Here is a 16471-nt window from a genome sequence, read left to right as displayed (position 1 = left end):
AAAAAAATATTTTAAATACCCAGAGTCAGACTTTTGGGGAGCTGCAATCTGTCACTTTTTCTATAAAGCAGAGTTGAGTTGAAAGCTGCTCAAAGTTTTCACCAAGAGCAGCAGGGCCCAGATCCACCCCTCCCTTTCAGCCCTGTCTCTCCCCCCCCCCATCTGTTTTTCTCCCTTCTTCCCTTCCCTGTGTTTCCACCTGCCCACCACATGGAATTAGGCCAAGGGCTGAATATGGCCTTTGGGGTGCAGGTTCCCAACCCCAGCCTTAGAGCACTTATGCGGGACATTTATGCCCATCGGCCCCAGGAAGCATGGTCAAGAGCCTGGGATGACAGCAGCTGCGGTTCAGCAACATGAGGGAAGAAGAAGAAGAAGAGTTTGGACTTGATATCCCGCCTTTCACTAACCTTTAAGGAGTCTCAAAGCAGCTAACAATCTCCTTTTCCCTTCCTCCCCCACAACAAACACTCTGTGAGGTGAGTGGGGCTGAGAGACTTCAGAGAAGTGTGACTGGCCCAAGATCACCCAGCAGCTGCATGTGGAGGAGCGGGGAATTGAACCTGGTTCACCAGATTACAAGTCCACCACTCTTAACCACTACACCACACTGGCTCTCTCACACACTGGAAGCCAAAGGTTCCTCACCTTCCTTAGAGGAAGGACAGAAAGCAAGCAGGATTCAAGGGAGATATGCATCTGCAATCGTTTTTGAGCTTGGAAAAGAAAACAAGGCAGCCATAAGAAAAACAGAAGCCTTTAATACATCTTGGCTTAGCAAAAATCATCCCAGAAACACGTCCACTCTTCCATATAAAACCTACGAACAAAAATTCCCTTAAAAAAGTTAACATGAAGATCAGCTTTACTGTCTAACGTGCAAAATAACTGTGAAAATGTGCGTTTTCATCCCCTTGAAATATAAACAGTGTCAGGATTGGTTAAGGTTTCGTTTCAATCCCCTTCATCGGAGGAGGGAGAAGCCAAATGACCACACTGAATGTAGCCTAGAACAGCCTTTTCCCAAGCTTGTAACCCTCCAGATTAGAATATAGGGAACCTTTGTCTCCCCCAGGAGTTGCTGAACTACAACTCCCAGCAGCCCCAGCAAGCATCATCAATGGCCAGGGATGACGGGAGTTGTAGTTTGCCAATACCCAGAGGTCCAAAGGTTCCCTACATCTGCTCCAGATGCTTCCAGCTACAACTCTCATCCGTCCCAGTCAGCACAGCTGGGACTGGTGGGAGTGGCAGTCGAAACATCTGGAAGGATGGCCAAGAAGCAGAGTTTCCCAAACTTGGTTGCCCAGCTGTTGTTGGGCTACAAATCCCATCATCCCTAACTAGCAGGACCAGTGGTGTCAGGGATGATGTAGTCCAAAAACAGATGGGAGACCCATGTTCGGGGGGGGGAGGGGCTAGCCTAGACCAGCCTCCCCGGGAAGACACGAAAGTGGGTTGCTCATGTTCTGCACTCCATCAACCACTGAGATGCGCAGCAGAATCAATGTCCTAAGTGGCCAAAGCCCTAAAGTGGGAAGAAGTTTGTGACTGCCTTAGCGGGGCAGTGTTAGAACAGCTTTATTGGAAACATGAAAGAAGGGGAGGAAGGACTCTCTGGCGATGGTAGTTATTGGGGTCTGGAAAAGCAGGGCTGCATCGTCCGCATCAAAGAAGGCCACATGCCTCCCGTCGCAGTTTAAAGACACTCGGACTTTCTTGAGCTCCCGCACAGAGCTCAGAGGAGGGAAGTCAGGGGGGTTGAAAACTGCGTACTGACTTCCCCGCTTCCCTATTGCCCAGATCCCAACCTTATAGCTTATGGCAGCCACGTCTTTCCTCTTTACAGACTTCCTGGCCACCCCCACGGCCCATTCGCCCTCGCTCCCCACGGCGACGTCCCAGTAGTTCCTGCCCACGGCAAACTCCTCGCATCCCAGGAGGAAGAGGTTGGCTTCAAAGCGCTTCCGGCTCTTCGGCAGCTCTTGAGTTTTGTCCGCCAGTCTGACGCTTTTGCAGTCCTTAGACAGGACCAGCCGGGGATGCGCTGTCTCTGGATCAAAGGCCACAACCGCTGAAAGAAGATGGCGGAGAGAAATGAGTGACAGTGGTGAGCTTGGAAGGGCTGGGAGGAGAAACGTACCCTTGGTGAAGTAGCGTCATTATCTATGATACGTTTTTGGGAAATGGTTTGCTACTGCAACATGCTCTACGTGGGGCTACCTTTGAAGGTGACCCAGAAACTGCAATTAATCCAGAATGCGGCAGCTAGACTGGTGACTGGGAGCGGCCACCGGGACCACATAACACCGGTTCTGAGAGATCTGCATTGGCTCCCAGTACGTTTCTGAGCACAATTCAAAGTGTTGGTGCTGACCTTTAAAGTCCTAAACGGCCTCAGCTCAGTATACCCGAAGGAGCGTCTCCACCCCCATCGTTCAGCCCGGACACTGAGGTCTAGTGCTGAGGGCCTTCTGGCTGTTCCCTCATTGCGAGAAGTGAGGTTACAGGGAACCAGACAGAGGGCCTTCTCGGTAGTGGCGCCCGCCCTGTGGAACGCTCTCCCTTCAGATGTGAAGGAAATAAGCAGCTATCCTATCTTTAAAAGACATCTGAAGGCAGCCCTGTTTAGGGACGTTTTTAATATTTAACACTGTACTGTTTTTAACACTTGATTGGGAGCCGCCCAGAGTGGCTGGGGAAACTCAGCCAGATGGGCAGGGTATAAATTATTATTATTATTATTATTATTATTATTACTACTACTACTACTACTACTACTACTATGCATCTAGACACCTCTTAAGATATCACAGCCAAATTTTGCATGATAGCTCCCAAAGTCAAGGAACAGATTTTTGCTTATGGCTGGATACCATTTTGAATTAAGATGGTTGGACTGAACCCTTCAAAACCATACTGATTTCAAACACCAATTTCAAAACTGCATTGAGTTTTGGGTTTGTTAGAGTTACCAAGTAACGTTGGGTACGAGGCTGTAACTACATGACAAATATAATTTTACACATACACAATAGTATATGTTTGATTGTTGTCTTTTAAATTGTATATATTGCTTGTTTTATGTTGCTATGGCCGTTGGCTAATGCGAATAAAGTTTATCTATCTATCTATCTAAGTTTAATTGTCCAGGGCTTATTGTTAGGGCATGGAAACAGACCCAGTCAGATAGGGCAGGAACACTCAAGGTGCACATTTTTAGGCCCTGACTAATTCTTTCTTTTTCTTTACAAGATCTGCTGTTGTACCAGATCTTAACCTATTATAGTATTTGTAAGAATATATTCCAAATATCATTGAATTTGTCTATAGCAAGTTTGCGTTTATATGCAAGTTGTTCATATGTTGCAAGTTTGTATAAGTCTTTAATCCAATCGTAAAAGGGAGCCGCATTTCCCCCCAATTTATCAGTATCAGTCTTTTTGCTGTGGTTAGGGCATGGAGAGTCCACTCATATTGTCCTTTTGTAAAGGTAAAGGGACCCCTGACCATTAGGTCCAGTCATGACCGCCTCTGGGGTTGCGGCGCTCATCTAGCTTTATTGGTCGAGGGAGCCGGCGTACAGCTTCCGGGTCATGTGGCCAGCATGACTAAGCCGCTTCTGGCGAACCAGAGCAGCGCATGGAAACGCCGTTTACCTTCCCGCCGGAGCGGTACCTATTTATTTACTTGCACTTTGACGTGCTTTCGAACTGCTAGGTTGGCAGGAGCAGGGACTGAGCAACGGGAGCTCACCCCGTCGCGGGGATTCGAACCACCTACCTTCTGAACGGCGAGTCCTAGGCTCTGTGGTTTAACCCACAGTGCCACCCACGTCCCCGACTAATTCTAATTCTGCCACTATCCTCCTTCCCTGCTTTGATCTACAAGGGAAACATTGATCCCAAGAAGGGGGAAGCTGACAGCCTGTTCCACGCTCTAAAGTGGATGGAAGTAAGAAGACAGGCAAGTAGGCAGTGGCTGAGGGTAGACTGAATTTAGAATAATAATTAATAATAACAACAATAATAATTTATTTATATCCTGCCCATCTGGCTGGGTTTCCACAGCCACTCTGGGTGGCTTCCAACAGATGACTAAAATACAATAACCTATTAAACATTAAAAACTTCCCTAAACAAGGCTGCCTTCAGATGTCTTCTAAAAGTTTGGTAGTTATTTTTCTCTTTGACATCTGGTGGGAGGGCGTTCCACAGGGTGGGTGCCACTACCGAGAAGGCCCTCTGCCTGGTTCCCTGAAATCTCACTTATCGCAGTGAGGGAACTGCCAGAAGGCCCTCAGATCTGGACCTCAGTGTCGGGGCAGAACGATGGACGTGGAGACACTCCTTCAGGTATACTGGACCGAGGCCGTCCATTTGCACAAATGGACCAATCTCCACTGACTGGAACTGACAGAACCTGGAGCCTACCACATCTTGAGGGCTGCAGGCTTACAACATAAAAGCAATACAAAATAAAAACAAAACTTAAGAATATCTCGCATTTAAAACCAGCCCTGTATAGTGTCCAGAGCGTCAGACTAAGACCTGGGAGATTGGGATTCAAAACCCAACTTGCCCATGAAGTTCATCCCTTGACCAGCTGTCTCCCTGCCTAACCTACTTCACAGGGTTGTGGGGATTAAATGAGGGAGAGGAAAAACCATGCCCGCCACCTTACGCTCCTTGAAGGAAAAGGTGGAATGCAAATGCAATACAAATTGAAATCGACTCATAAAACAGCAGGCAGATAACCCAATGCAGTGCAATCCAAAAATATACGCCCTCCTTTTGAGATTTCTTTGCCTCGTCGCAGGTCCCAGAAGTTTACCTTCCTGAAGTGAGAATCTGGACTCCAGAGCATCTGAAGAAGGAAAGGGAAAATACCTTGATCAGCACATCACGGTCTTCATCGAACAGATCAGTTTCCCTCAGTCTGTTACTTGTCCCCCTCCCCCTTATTTCAGGTGAAGAATTAAAGAGGAAGCTGAGGAGATTTGTGTGAGTAGGGGAGAATCATCTTCACAGACCAGCTTTTCTCAGCCTTGAGTCCCCAGGTGTTGTTCGACTACAACTCCTATCATCCTCGACCATTGGTCCTGCTAGCTAGGGATGATAGGAGTTGTAGTCCAGCAACATCTGGGGAATGCCATAGATCAATACCAAATAGATCGGGGTGGGGAATCTGTGGCTCTGCAGATGTGGCTGGATTCTATTTCCCATCAGGCCCTGCTAGGACAGTCAGTGATCAAGGATGGTGACAGTTGTAGTTCATCCACATCGGCAGGACTACAGGTTCCCCATATACGGCCTAGGACCCTCATACCTAAGGGACTGCCTTTCCTGGTATGTCCCACGGAGGACCTTACAGTCTTTAAATAAAAACATCTTGGAGATCCTGGGCCACAGGGAGGTTAGGCTGGCCTCAACCAGAGCCAGGGCTTTTTCGGCCATGGCCCCGATCTGGTGGAATGCTCTGCCACAAGAGACTAGGGCCCTGCGGGACTTGACATCTTTCCGCAAGGCCTGCAAGACAGAGTTGTTCCACCAGGCCTTTGGCCAGGGCGCAGTCTGACCCCCTCCTTCGGTAAACCACATAGAACTCTAGCCCAATGGTTGCCATTAATTTGATTCTGAATTGATTTTAGAATGTATTTCAATTAATTGACTGTGATTTTATGTAAACTGTGCTATTTTTATTGTTGTTAGCCGCTCTGAGCCCGGCTTTGGCTAGGGAGGGAGGGATATAAATTATTATTATTATTATTATTATTATTATTATTATTATTATTATTATCCTGGGATTAGACCTAGGACTTCTTTTTTCAGGTGGAACTCAGTTCTGGCACCTCTTAAGTAGGTACCATTGCCATTCTAAGAAATCAAGGGAGGCGTTCAAGGTGAGTTCCGGCACCTCTTTTTCTCAAAAAAATAGCATTGATTAGACCCATCCAAGCATCTACACTTAGATGGGCAACAGCACCACCTCCCACAGACCAAAGTGGATAAAAATCAACGATTTTTTGATTTAAATCAGATTTTTTTAAAAAAAATAAATAAATTGGATTTTTAAAAATTTAAATTGGATTTTTAAAATAAAATGCTTTTGGAGGAAATATATTTCCAAAGAATGTTTTCTATTTAAGTTACATTATAGTCCAAAGGCTATTCATCAGGAAATAAGGATTTGTTTTAAGTTAAAGCTAAAACTCAGTCTACCAAACTGCGGGAGGCAGTGGAAGACAGTAATGCCTGGCGTGCTCTGGTCCATGGGGTCACGAAGAGTCGGACATGACTAAACAACTAAACAACAACACTCAGTCTAAGTCTGTTTTTTAAATTGTTTAACCACATCAGTTAACAAATATGGATATGTATGTTATAATGTTCTTGTTTTAGTTCAATAAATTGTTTAAATTGTTATTAAGGAAATGATTATTTTTCTCCTTCCAATAAAGTATAGCAGAAAAGTTGTCCAGATATAAACAGTTAACTTATTAAAGCTCACAACAATTTCATAATTATCAGTCTATGTAGTGGTACCTCTAGTTAGGAACTTAATTCGTTCCGGAGGTCCATTCTTAACCTGAAACTGTTCTTAACTAGAGGTGTGCTTTTGCTAATGGGGCCTCTTGCTACCGCTGCACCGCCGGCACACGATTTCCGTTCTCATCCTAGGGCAAAGCTCTCAACTCGAGGTAACACTTCCAGGTTAGCGGAGTTTGTAACCTGAAGCGTTTATAACTTGAGGCGTTTGTAAGTCGAGGTATTTCTAATAGTACAACCAAATCGGTAATTTTTGATATAACTGTAAAAACTACTCTGAAAATTTATTATTCGAAAAAACGAAACCTTCATCTGGTTGTAAATATTAAGATTATATCAGCAAGAATGAGTCTTTCTGTAAAAAAAAAAGGATTTAAATCAAGTCTTACGGACTAGTGATTTTAATTGTGATTTAAATCGATTTGATTTAACTCAAATCCACCCTGTCACAGACTCAAGGTAACCCCAAGGTACACACAAGTACAAATAGTCTTTTTTATATAAAAAAGAAAAACCCTCAAAGAGCACTCAGCGGCACTGTGGAGGCTCTCACTAGGATCCCACTGTAAGGAACAACCCAAGCAGAGGTCTCCAAAAGAAGCCTCTGTTCCTGGGATTTGGGTGAACTTCCACCCAGGGCCTTTGACCCTCCCACTTGGGGCATATCACCATGGCCAGCGTCAAAAACGGACAAACAAGAAGTTTGCAGCAAGTTCTTTCCTTTACCTTTGAATTGCTTCACGGCACTCTCCAGAGAGATGTTTGCGTCCGTCACGTCCCATATTTCCCACAGCTGCTTCGGTGAAAAAGGGCTCACACACTGAAACGGTGTTGCCTGGTGGAACCTGGAGAAGAAGAAGAAGAATTTGGATTTGATACCCCGCTTTATCACTACCCAAAGGAGTCTCAAAGCGGCCAACAATCTCCTTTCCCTTCCTCCCCCACAACAAACACTCTGTGAGGTGAGTGGGGCTGAGAGACTTCAGAGAAGTGTGACTGGCCCAAGGTCACCCAGCAGCTGCATGTGGAGGAGCGGGGAAGCGAACCCGGTTCCCCAGATTACAAGACTACCGCTCTTAACCACTACACCACACTGGCTCCACACTGGGGAGAAAACAAACCGCCGCTGAACCCACCATCGCTATCTCCCAGAGACAACAGAGATTCAATGGAAAACTAGGCAGCAAGCAGGGAGGTCTTCGCCTCTCGGAAACACTGGAGGACATGCCATGCTTGCGGGATCAGGCCAAAGACCAATCTACTGTGTCCCCCTGTTCCCACAGTGCTCAGAGACCTGAGCAAAACAGCCACTCTTTGCGCTCTGTGATTCCCAGGACCCTGCCTCTATGCAGGATTTTGTTGAGCTCCACTTACTTCTCCATGGTGTTCCCAGCATCCTAGAAGGGAGAGAGAAAAAGAAGAAATCAGAGCCCGTTCGGAAGAAAACCCCTCTTGTGCCCATCTGCGGGCCATCTGCTTAGCAGAAGCCATCTAAAAACACTGGTGGAAAGGTGTGTTTTAATCCAACACAGGCAATTGTGTGTAAATTGAGTACATTGGACAGAACAGCTAGTGCAGAGGTCGGCAACCTAAGGCCCGGGGGCTTGTTCCAGCCTGAATGGGTTCTGGATCCGGCTCGCGGACAGTCACTCCCACGGAGATCGTCCGTGGGCTGGACGGGCACAGTGCGATGCCCGAAATTGCTTCTCTGCAGGCGCAATTTTCGGCATCTGGACATTTGTTGTTGTTGTTGTTTAGTCATGTCTGACTCTTCGTGACCCCCTGGACCAGAGCACACCAGGCACTCCTGTCTTCCACTGCCTCCCGCAGTTTGGTCAAACTCATGCTGGTAGCTTCGAGAACACTGCCCAACCATCTCGTCCTCTGTCGTCCCCTTCTCCTTGTGCCCTCCATCTTTCCCAACATCAGGGTCTTTTCCAGGGTGTCTTCTCTTCCAATGAGGTGGCCAAAGTATTGGAGCCTCAGCTTCAGGATCTGTCCTTCCAGTGAGCACTCAGGGCTGATTTCCTTAAGAATGGATAGGTCTGATCTTCTTGAAGTCCATGGGACTCTCAAGAGTCTCCTCCAGCACCATAATTCAAAAGCATCAATTCTTCGGCGATCAGCCTTCTTTATGGTCCAGCTCTCACTTCCATACATGTGCAGATGCGATTTCTGGAGTCGCGCTGCACCCATGGATGATCTCCACAGGAGTGATCCGGCCCATGCCCAGTAAGTCTTGCTGACCCCTGAACTAGTGCTTCATGCTACCCAAGCCTTTCAAAATTGGTCACATTCCTTTCTCACCAGAACTTCAGAGGAGCATAAAATTGGGAACACTCCTCCCCAATGCATCCTCACCACAATCCCCAGAGGTAGGCAGATTTTATTTTATTTTCTTAGCCCCTCACGGAGCTACAGTTCACAGAGTGGTCAATCCATCTCTCTCCCAAGGGAACTCTATGAACTGAAGCTAGGTGAGGGGAATGCGGTCTCCCCATAGCTCTCAGCACCCTTAAACTACAGCTTCCACAAATCTTTGGGGGAACCCATGGCTGTTTACGGTGGTATCAGAGGGCTCTAAATGTATGGTGTGGGTGCCGCCTAAGGAAAGGGTGAATGAAGGTTTGGGTACCAGACTGTCCTTGGGGGGAAAGCCTTGTCCATTTCTTGCCACTTCCGCCTTACCTTCAGGAGTTCACTCACAGGCTGGCAGCACTTCTTCTCCAGCTCCCGGATGAGGATTTCGCAAGAGGAGACTTCCCGAAAAAGCTTGCTCATGTGGTTGTCTCTCCTCGTTACAATCTCCTTCAGTATGTCTCGGAGCTTGCCAACCATAGTGTGCTCTTCAGACAACAGGAACTGGCGCAGCTCATCAAACTTAGACAGTGTTTCTTGCATCAACTTTTCTGTCAGTTTCTTCAATAAGCCGATGGAAAGAGAGCAGGGAAACAGAGCGAGAAAGGACAGAGGAGGCAAGAATAAGGTCGGTCCTGGCAACATTAGGATACTAATTATATAGAAAAGGAGGTTTAATGGTCAGGAGCTGGAGTCAAGCATAGGTCAGCAATACAGTGGTACCTTGGTTCTCAAACTTAATCCGTTCTGGAAGTCCGTTCCAAAACCAAAGCGTTCCAAAGCCAAGGCATGCTTTCCCATAGAAAGTAATGCAAAATGGATTAATCCATTCCAGACTTTTAAAAACAATCCCTAAAACAGCAATTTAACATGAATTTTACTATCTAACAAGACCATTGGTCCATAAAATGAAAGCAATAAACAGTGTACTGCAGTCACACAATCAATTAATCAGTAGCTGAACTGCGTTCCACACAGTCACACACAAAAAAGAGCTGCAAAAAACAAAAATGCAAAATAAATAACAAAAACAGACAGACCTCAGCGTAACACTCAAAACGAAGGCGTGGCACTCAAATTGGAAGTGTAACACCCAGAACAGAGTACATTTGGCATCTGAAAAAAGTTCACAAACCAGAACAATTACTTCTGGGTTTGCAGTGTTTGGGTTCCAAGTTGAGTACCAAGGTGTTTGAGAACAACAAAGCAATCAATGTCAGTGACTTCCCCAGCAGCCTAAGGCTCCTATTATCTTGTATCTTGTTGCTCCATCCTCTTCATTTCTCTGCCTGTTCTAGGAGACCAGGGGGTAGAATCATAGAATCATAGAGTTGGAAGAGACCACAAGGGCCATCGAGTCCAACCCCCTGCCAAGCAGGAAACACCATCAGAGCACTCCTGACATAGGGTTGTCAAGCCTCTGCTTAAAGACCTCCAAAGAAGGAGACTCCACCACACTCCTTGGCAGCAAATTCCACTGTCAAACAGCTCTTACTGTCAGGAAGTTCTTCCTAATGTTTAGGTGGAATCTTCTTTCTTGTAGTTTGGATCCATTGCTCCGTGTCCGCTTCTCTGGAGCAGCAGAAAACAACCTTTCTCCCTCCTCTATATGATATCCTTTTATATATTTGAACATGGCTATCATATCACCCCTTAACCTCCTCTTCTCCAGGCTAAACATGCCCAGCTCCCTTAGCCGCTCCTCATAAGGCATCGTTTCCAGGCCTTTGACCATTTTGGTTGCCCTCCAGTTTGTCAGTGTCCTTCTTGAACTGTGGTGCCCAGAACTGGACACAGTGCTCCAGGTGAGGTCTGACCAGAGCAGAATACAGTGGCACTATTACTTCCCTTGATCTAGATGCTATACTCCTATTGATGCAGCCCAGAATTGCATTGGCTTTTTTAGCTGCCGCGTCACACTGTTGGCTCATGACAAGTTTGTGGTCAACCAAGACTCCTAGATCCTTTTCACATGTACTGCTCTCAAGCCAGGTGTCACCCATCTTGTATTTGTGCCTCTCATTATTATTTTTGCCCAAGTGCAATACTTTACATTTCTCCCTGTTAAAGTTCATCTTGTTTGTTTTGGCCCAGTTCTCTAATCTGTCAAGGTCGTTTTGAAGTGTGATCCTGTCCTCTGGGGTGTTAGCCGCCCCTCCCAGTTTGGTGTCATCTGCAAATTTGATCAGGATGCCCTTGAGTCCATCATCCAAGTCGTTGATAAAGATAAAGTAGTGATAAAGTAGTGGAGCTGGCTGAGGCAGCAGTAGGAGGAGACTCCCAGGATTCTTCAGCAGCCTGCCTCCTGCCCCCTCTCCTCTCCTGCCTCTGTTCTGGACTGCTCTCTGCCAAAGCTTCTTCCTGCTCACTAAAGCCTGTTGCCTCTTCCGCTTCTGACACCTCCTCCTCCCAGTCAGCTCCCTCTTCTCCCTCTGACCACTCACCATTGCCCCAATGGCTCTGAGTGCTATTCCCTTGGGGTTCCCCAACCAGTGCCTCCCATCACTCCTCTGCATTCAGCCAGTCTGTGTGTCATTAATAACATTAAGCATCAAGGCTAGCCCAAGGCGTTTTGCCACCTAACAAAATGGTGTCCAGCCCCGATTCCATGGATAGATGAAGAATCAACCAAAATGGCAACCAAAATGGTCAAAGGCCTGGAAACGATGCCTTATGAGGAACGGCTAAGGGAGCTGGGCATGTTTAGCCTGGAGAAGAGGAGGTTGAGGGGTGATATGATAGCCATGTTCAAATATATAAAAGGATGTCACATAGAGGAGGGAGAAAGGTTGTTTTCTGCGGCTCCAGAGAATCGGACATGGAGCAATGGATCCAAACTACAAGAAAGAAGATTCCACCTAAACATTAGGGAGAACTTCCTGACAGTAAGAGCTGTTCGACAGTGGAATTTGCTGCCAAGGAGTGTGGTGGAGTCTCCTTCTTTGGAGGTCTTTAAGCAGAGGCTTGACAACCATATGTCAGGAGTGCTCTGATGGTGTTTCCTGCTTGGCAGGGGGTTGGACTCGATGGCCCTTGTGGTCTCTTCCAACTCTATGTTTCTATGATTCATATAGGCAGGTGAATTTTACTTCGCCACTGGCAATGGCAGCAGCATCCTCCACTATGCTGAGGGCAGCAGGTCAGCTTAGGGCAGGGGTCAGCAAACTTTTTCAGCAGGGGGCTGGTCCACTGTCCCTCAGACCTTGTGGGGGGCCAGACTATTTTTGGGGGGAGGGGGAATGAACAAATTCCTGTGCCCCACAAATAACCCAAAGATGCATTTTAAATACAATGGTACCTCAGGTTACAAACACTTTGGGTTACAGACTCCGCTAACCCGGGAGTAGTACCTCGGGTTAAGAACTTTACCTCAGGAAGAGAACAGAAATCGTGCGGCGGCATCGGGAGGCCCCATTAGCTAAAGTGGTACCTCAGGTTACCAGGGACGCGGGTGGCGCTGTGGGTAAAAGCCTCAGCGCCTAGGGCTTGCTGATCGAAAGGTTGGTGGTTCGAATCCCTGCGGCGGGGTGCGCTCCTGTTGTTCGGTCCCAGCGCCTGCCAACCTAGCAGTTCGAAAGCACTCCCGGGTGCAAGTAGATAAATAGGGACCGCTTACTAGCGGGAAGGTAAACGGCGTTTCTGTGTGCGGCTCTGGCTCGCCAGAGCAGTGATGTCACGCTGGCCACGTGACCCAGAAGTGTCTTCGGACAGCGCTGGCCCCCGGCCTCTTGAGTGAGATGGGTGCACAACCCTAGAGTCTGTCAAGACTGGCCCGTACGGGCAGGGGTACCTTTACCTTTACCTCAGGTTAAGAACAGTTTCAGGTTAAGAACGGACCTCCGGAACGAATTAAGCACTTAACCAGAGGTACCACTGTAAAAGCATACATTCTACTCATGTAAAAAGACGCTGATTCCCGGACCATCCACGGCTGGATTTAGAAGGTGATTGGGCCAGGCCTTAGTTTGCCTACCCATGGCTTAGGGGGTGCCCAGCTCTATCTTCCCCACAGTTTGCTGTTGCTTCTCACTCCCCAGCATCTGCTGCCTGAGATAGCTACCTCCGTTAAGAACGGAGGGAGTGTTCAAAACAAACAACCTCATGCACTCTCACGTTAACCGTTATAAGCAATTCTTGAAGGGAGAATAATGTTATTAACCACCATGCTTCAAATAGGGAAAGGGAGATGGTTGACCTTAAAGCTGAAGGTCACCCAGTTGAGCTCACAGCTTACAAACTCTTAATCACCATGACTGCTATCACCAGTTCTCATTGGGCTTCACTCAGCATTACAGAAGACAGGCAGACACCTACATCAATGACGCAGGGAAGCACAATGTGGAAAGCCAACAGTTATGTGAGTCATTAACTAATAATTTTACAAAGAGATGGATAAGAGGCATTGACTGTTGTCAGTTCCCCACCTCTTAAAACTGGTGATTCAGCCCTAAGACGGATGTTCCCAGCTCCAGTCTTTAGTTTACACCAAACTCAACCTGATGCCTTTGAACTGCAACTCCCACGAGCCCCACCTAACACAGCCCTACTGGCAGAGACTGATGGGAACTGTAGCCCAAAAACAACCGCAGGATGCTAGGCTGCGGAAGGCAACTCTACACTCAGAACGTTCACAAAAGGGGGCTTAATGCTGTAAATGGGTTGTTCAGATATCACAAACAAGGTGTTGGCTTTTTTTTACTTATCAGACTTCCTTCAGAGACGATGACCCCAGATTAAATTGGGGGGTGGGAAATAAGGGTGGCGTTTTTACAACAATGTAGTGCAGTAGCTGTGAAAAGTTTGCACACACTCTGGAGTTTGCATGAGAAACGCTCATCCCACAAGAAGCACAGAAAAACCTGGTTTTGCATGCGACAGAGTTTCCAAAAAGGGGCCTCCAACTTGGATGCTATTTTATGCACTCCTCTGTCGGCAATTACACAGGTTTTTTTAAAAAGTGATACTACTTTTTTATCTATGGGCTACTTTTAAAATGAGGCTGCATTTTAAATTGCATTTTAACCTGTATTTTAAATTGTCCCCCCCCCCCATTATGTTTTTACTGTAATTTTACCAGTGTTAGCCGCCCTGAGCCCGGCTCTGGCCAGGAAGGGCGGGGTATAAATAAAATTTATTATTATTATTATTATTATTACTTGCAGACTTGCCGGTAACAGTGATACTTACAATAAGGGTTTGAGTTTGTTTTTCTGCAGCTGATCTACACTCCAGAATTGTCTCTTCCCGGTTCTCTAGAGCATTAATGCAGTTACCTATGTGATCCTGAAAAGAAAGCGCAAGCATACTTTAGGAGAGTATGTAATAAAGTTTTAAAAACATTCTAAGCTGAAAGCATTCTCTCAACCTGTGATCCCAGGGCTGCCATGAACAGGGACCTTCGGCCACCAAACGCCTGAGTGAGCAGAAATGTTTTTAAATTCCTCTTGCAAATCAACAATATATGATATGATAATCTTTATTGTCACTGTCCCACACAGAACAACGAAATTGAAAAAATCTACATCAGACCTTCAAAAACCAACAAGCCTGCTATCCCAGCTATCCCAACCTGATTAGCCCCCTAAAAACTCTGATACCCCATTTTTAAACACAATATACTCCCATACAGACTCCTTACACTGCGTTTAAAACCAAAATCGCATTTGGGTAGAAAGTGCTTCTCAGGCAGCTAGTCCTAGGCTTTATAACCCTGTCCCTTCTTCCAGAAGGCAGAAGCTGAAAGAGATCATTTCCGGGGTGCGCACTATCCTGCGCTACCTCTGCAGCACCTGGAAGCATAGATTTGATCCAAGGTGGGAAGAGTGCACCCAATTATTCTCTCCGCAGTCTTTACAACCCTGGACAGCATTGTTTTTTTCCTGACCGTGAATATGCATGCCCAGTCCTAGAAACAAAGGCCTCTGTCACCTTGGTCTCTTGGGCAGCTCGCTCCATGAGAACTACGTCGTGAGCCTTGTGCTCTGGAGATTCGACACACGCTGAGCAGACTAGGGCTTGGTCAGTCTTACAGAAAGATGTGGGAGGCTCCGGGTGCCTGTAGCAGGTTCCCTCCCCTCCTCCTTTTGCTTGTTTTGCTTGATCTCTGAGGAATCGAGCCAAGTTTTCCAGCGGCTTGTTCGTAATGAGCCGGTCAGGCTCAACTACCCATCTGCACTCAGGGCAGCTCCGATCACGCACAAAGTCTTTCCAGTACTTGAAGACACAGTGGTGGCAGAAATTGTGCCCGCAGTCTAGAATCACTGGGTCAGTGAAATACTGCAAGCAAATGGAGCAAGTCACTTCCACCTCAAACATCTTCAGGGTATCCTCAGCAGCCATTGCTCAATACAAGAGTTTTTATTTTTAAGTTGAATTTAACTTCCCTTCTCTCCGAAAGATGCAAAAGCCCGTGGCTTGAGATTTTAGAGCGACCTCCTTTTAACTGCTGCAGAAGTTGTGCGCAACTGACAACTCCAGTCTGGGGGTGGAAAGAGAGAAAATGGATAAGGATTACCATCTTCTAGCTAAATTGTGCATCCAAAATGTAGCAGAGTTTGGTGGGCACCTCAAAGACAAGCAATTTAAAAAAATACATTTATCTATCCTCGTTGTTCTTGCCCCTACATACACAGCTTCCTGACTGGACCTCCAAGACTATGGGCGCTCAGTTGTGAGAGAGAGAAGAACTCTGCACATGCTCAAGCCTAATTCGTAGCTGTTAGTATTTCCGGGACTGAGAGGGAACACTTTAGGGTGAAGCCTCAGGGACGCACAAAGAAAGAAAATTATTATTTGTGTATCACAGAACAGGGGCCACGAGGGAAGGCCATTTAAGTCCAACCCCCTGCAATTGGGAAATCTCTTGCCAAACGACCCCTAAGATTAAATATCTTTAGGGACTGAGCTACTCTCATCAAGGGGGGAGGAAACAACAGCCGCTTCAGAGAGACAGAGAGGGAAAATGGACTGCGAATGAGGCTGGCGGGGGAATTAGCACGCTTCCCATTCAATCTTACCCCAACAACAAAAGACACACAGCCTAGCCAGGCAATCAATCTGAAGCGCTTACAAATTCGATTGCCCCTTTCAGCAGAGGTGAGGAAAAGCAAAACAATACTGGGAGGACCAGGAAGCCAACAATCAATATATATATCGGTTGCGTCGAGAGGCGGAGCTACTAAAGCAAAGCGAAAGTGAGGGTGCGGCCAGAGGGGGGGCTTTAATCCCGGGAGAAACCCTGGGATTTAAAATATTGATATATATTTTAAATCTATATATATATCTATATATATAATCTATATAGATATTGAGGTTTCAGAGGGAACATCTTTTATTTTAACTGCTGCAGAAGTTGTGCGCAACGGACAACACCAGTCTGGGTAAGGAAAAAGAGAAACTCTCTATATATTTAAATCCCAGGGTTTCTCCCGGGATTAAGGCCGCGCCCCCCCCCCTCTGGCCACACCCTCACTTTCGCTTTGGTTTTAGTAGCTCCGCCTCCCGGCGCGGGCGGCTCCGGCAATTCGGATTGGGCGAGGCTGGCGACACCTGCGGCCAATGGCGCC

At 46.8% G+C, this 16471-nt stretch overlaps 2 protein-coding genes across 2 annotated transcripts in view; one reads left to right on the top strand and one right to left on the bottom strand.

Moving 5' to 3' along the window:
* Positions 1–16471, top strand: part of LOC310670718 (macrophage mannose receptor 1-like) — a 225773-nt gene that overhangs the window by 130194 nt on the left and 79108 nt on the right. The window lies entirely within an intron of this gene.
* On the bottom strand, positions 743–15341 carry LOC310670602 (E3 ubiquitin-protein ligase TRIM39-like). Its single transcript, XM_083426179.1, has 7 exons — positions 14835–15341; positions 14094–14189; positions 9237–9467; positions 7923–7945; positions 7275–7393; positions 4834–4866; positions 743–2074 (listed from the first exon to the last, which is right to left on the bottom strand). Exons 1-7 carry the CDS (start codon positions 15243–15245, stop codon positions 1557–1559), a joined length of 1431 nt encoding a protein of 476 aa, XP_083282305.1. The 5' UTR covers positions 15246–15341; the 3' UTR covers positions 743–1556.

The sequence above is a fragment of the Podarcis tiliguerta genome, assembly GCF_965153285.1.
Source record: "Podarcis tiliguerta genome assembly, chromosome: 2".
NCBI lineage: Eukaryota > Metazoa > Chordata > Lepidosauria > Squamata > Lacertidae > Podarcis > Podarcis tiliguerta.
The sequence above is the reverse complement of the archived record's forward strand: the minus strand, read 5'-3'. Positions and strand labels throughout refer to the sequence as shown.

What these genes read in the sequence shown, in the direction of transcription:
- LOC310670602 (XM_083426179.1), bottom strand. Translation starts at nt 15,245, where the DNA reads ATGGCTGCTGAGGATACCCTGAAGATGTTTGAGGTGGAAGTGACTTGC. An exon ending in GAGCTGCCCAAGAGACCAAG is followed by an intron (nt 14,190 to 14,834) that starts GTGACAGAGGCC and finishes CTTTCTTTTCAG; the next exon opens with GATCACATAGGTAACTGCAT. An exon ending in AACAAACTCAAACCCTTATT is followed by an intron (nt 9,468 to 14,093) that starts GTAAGTATCACT and finishes GGCTTATTGAAG; the next exon opens with AAACTGACAGAAAAGTTGAT.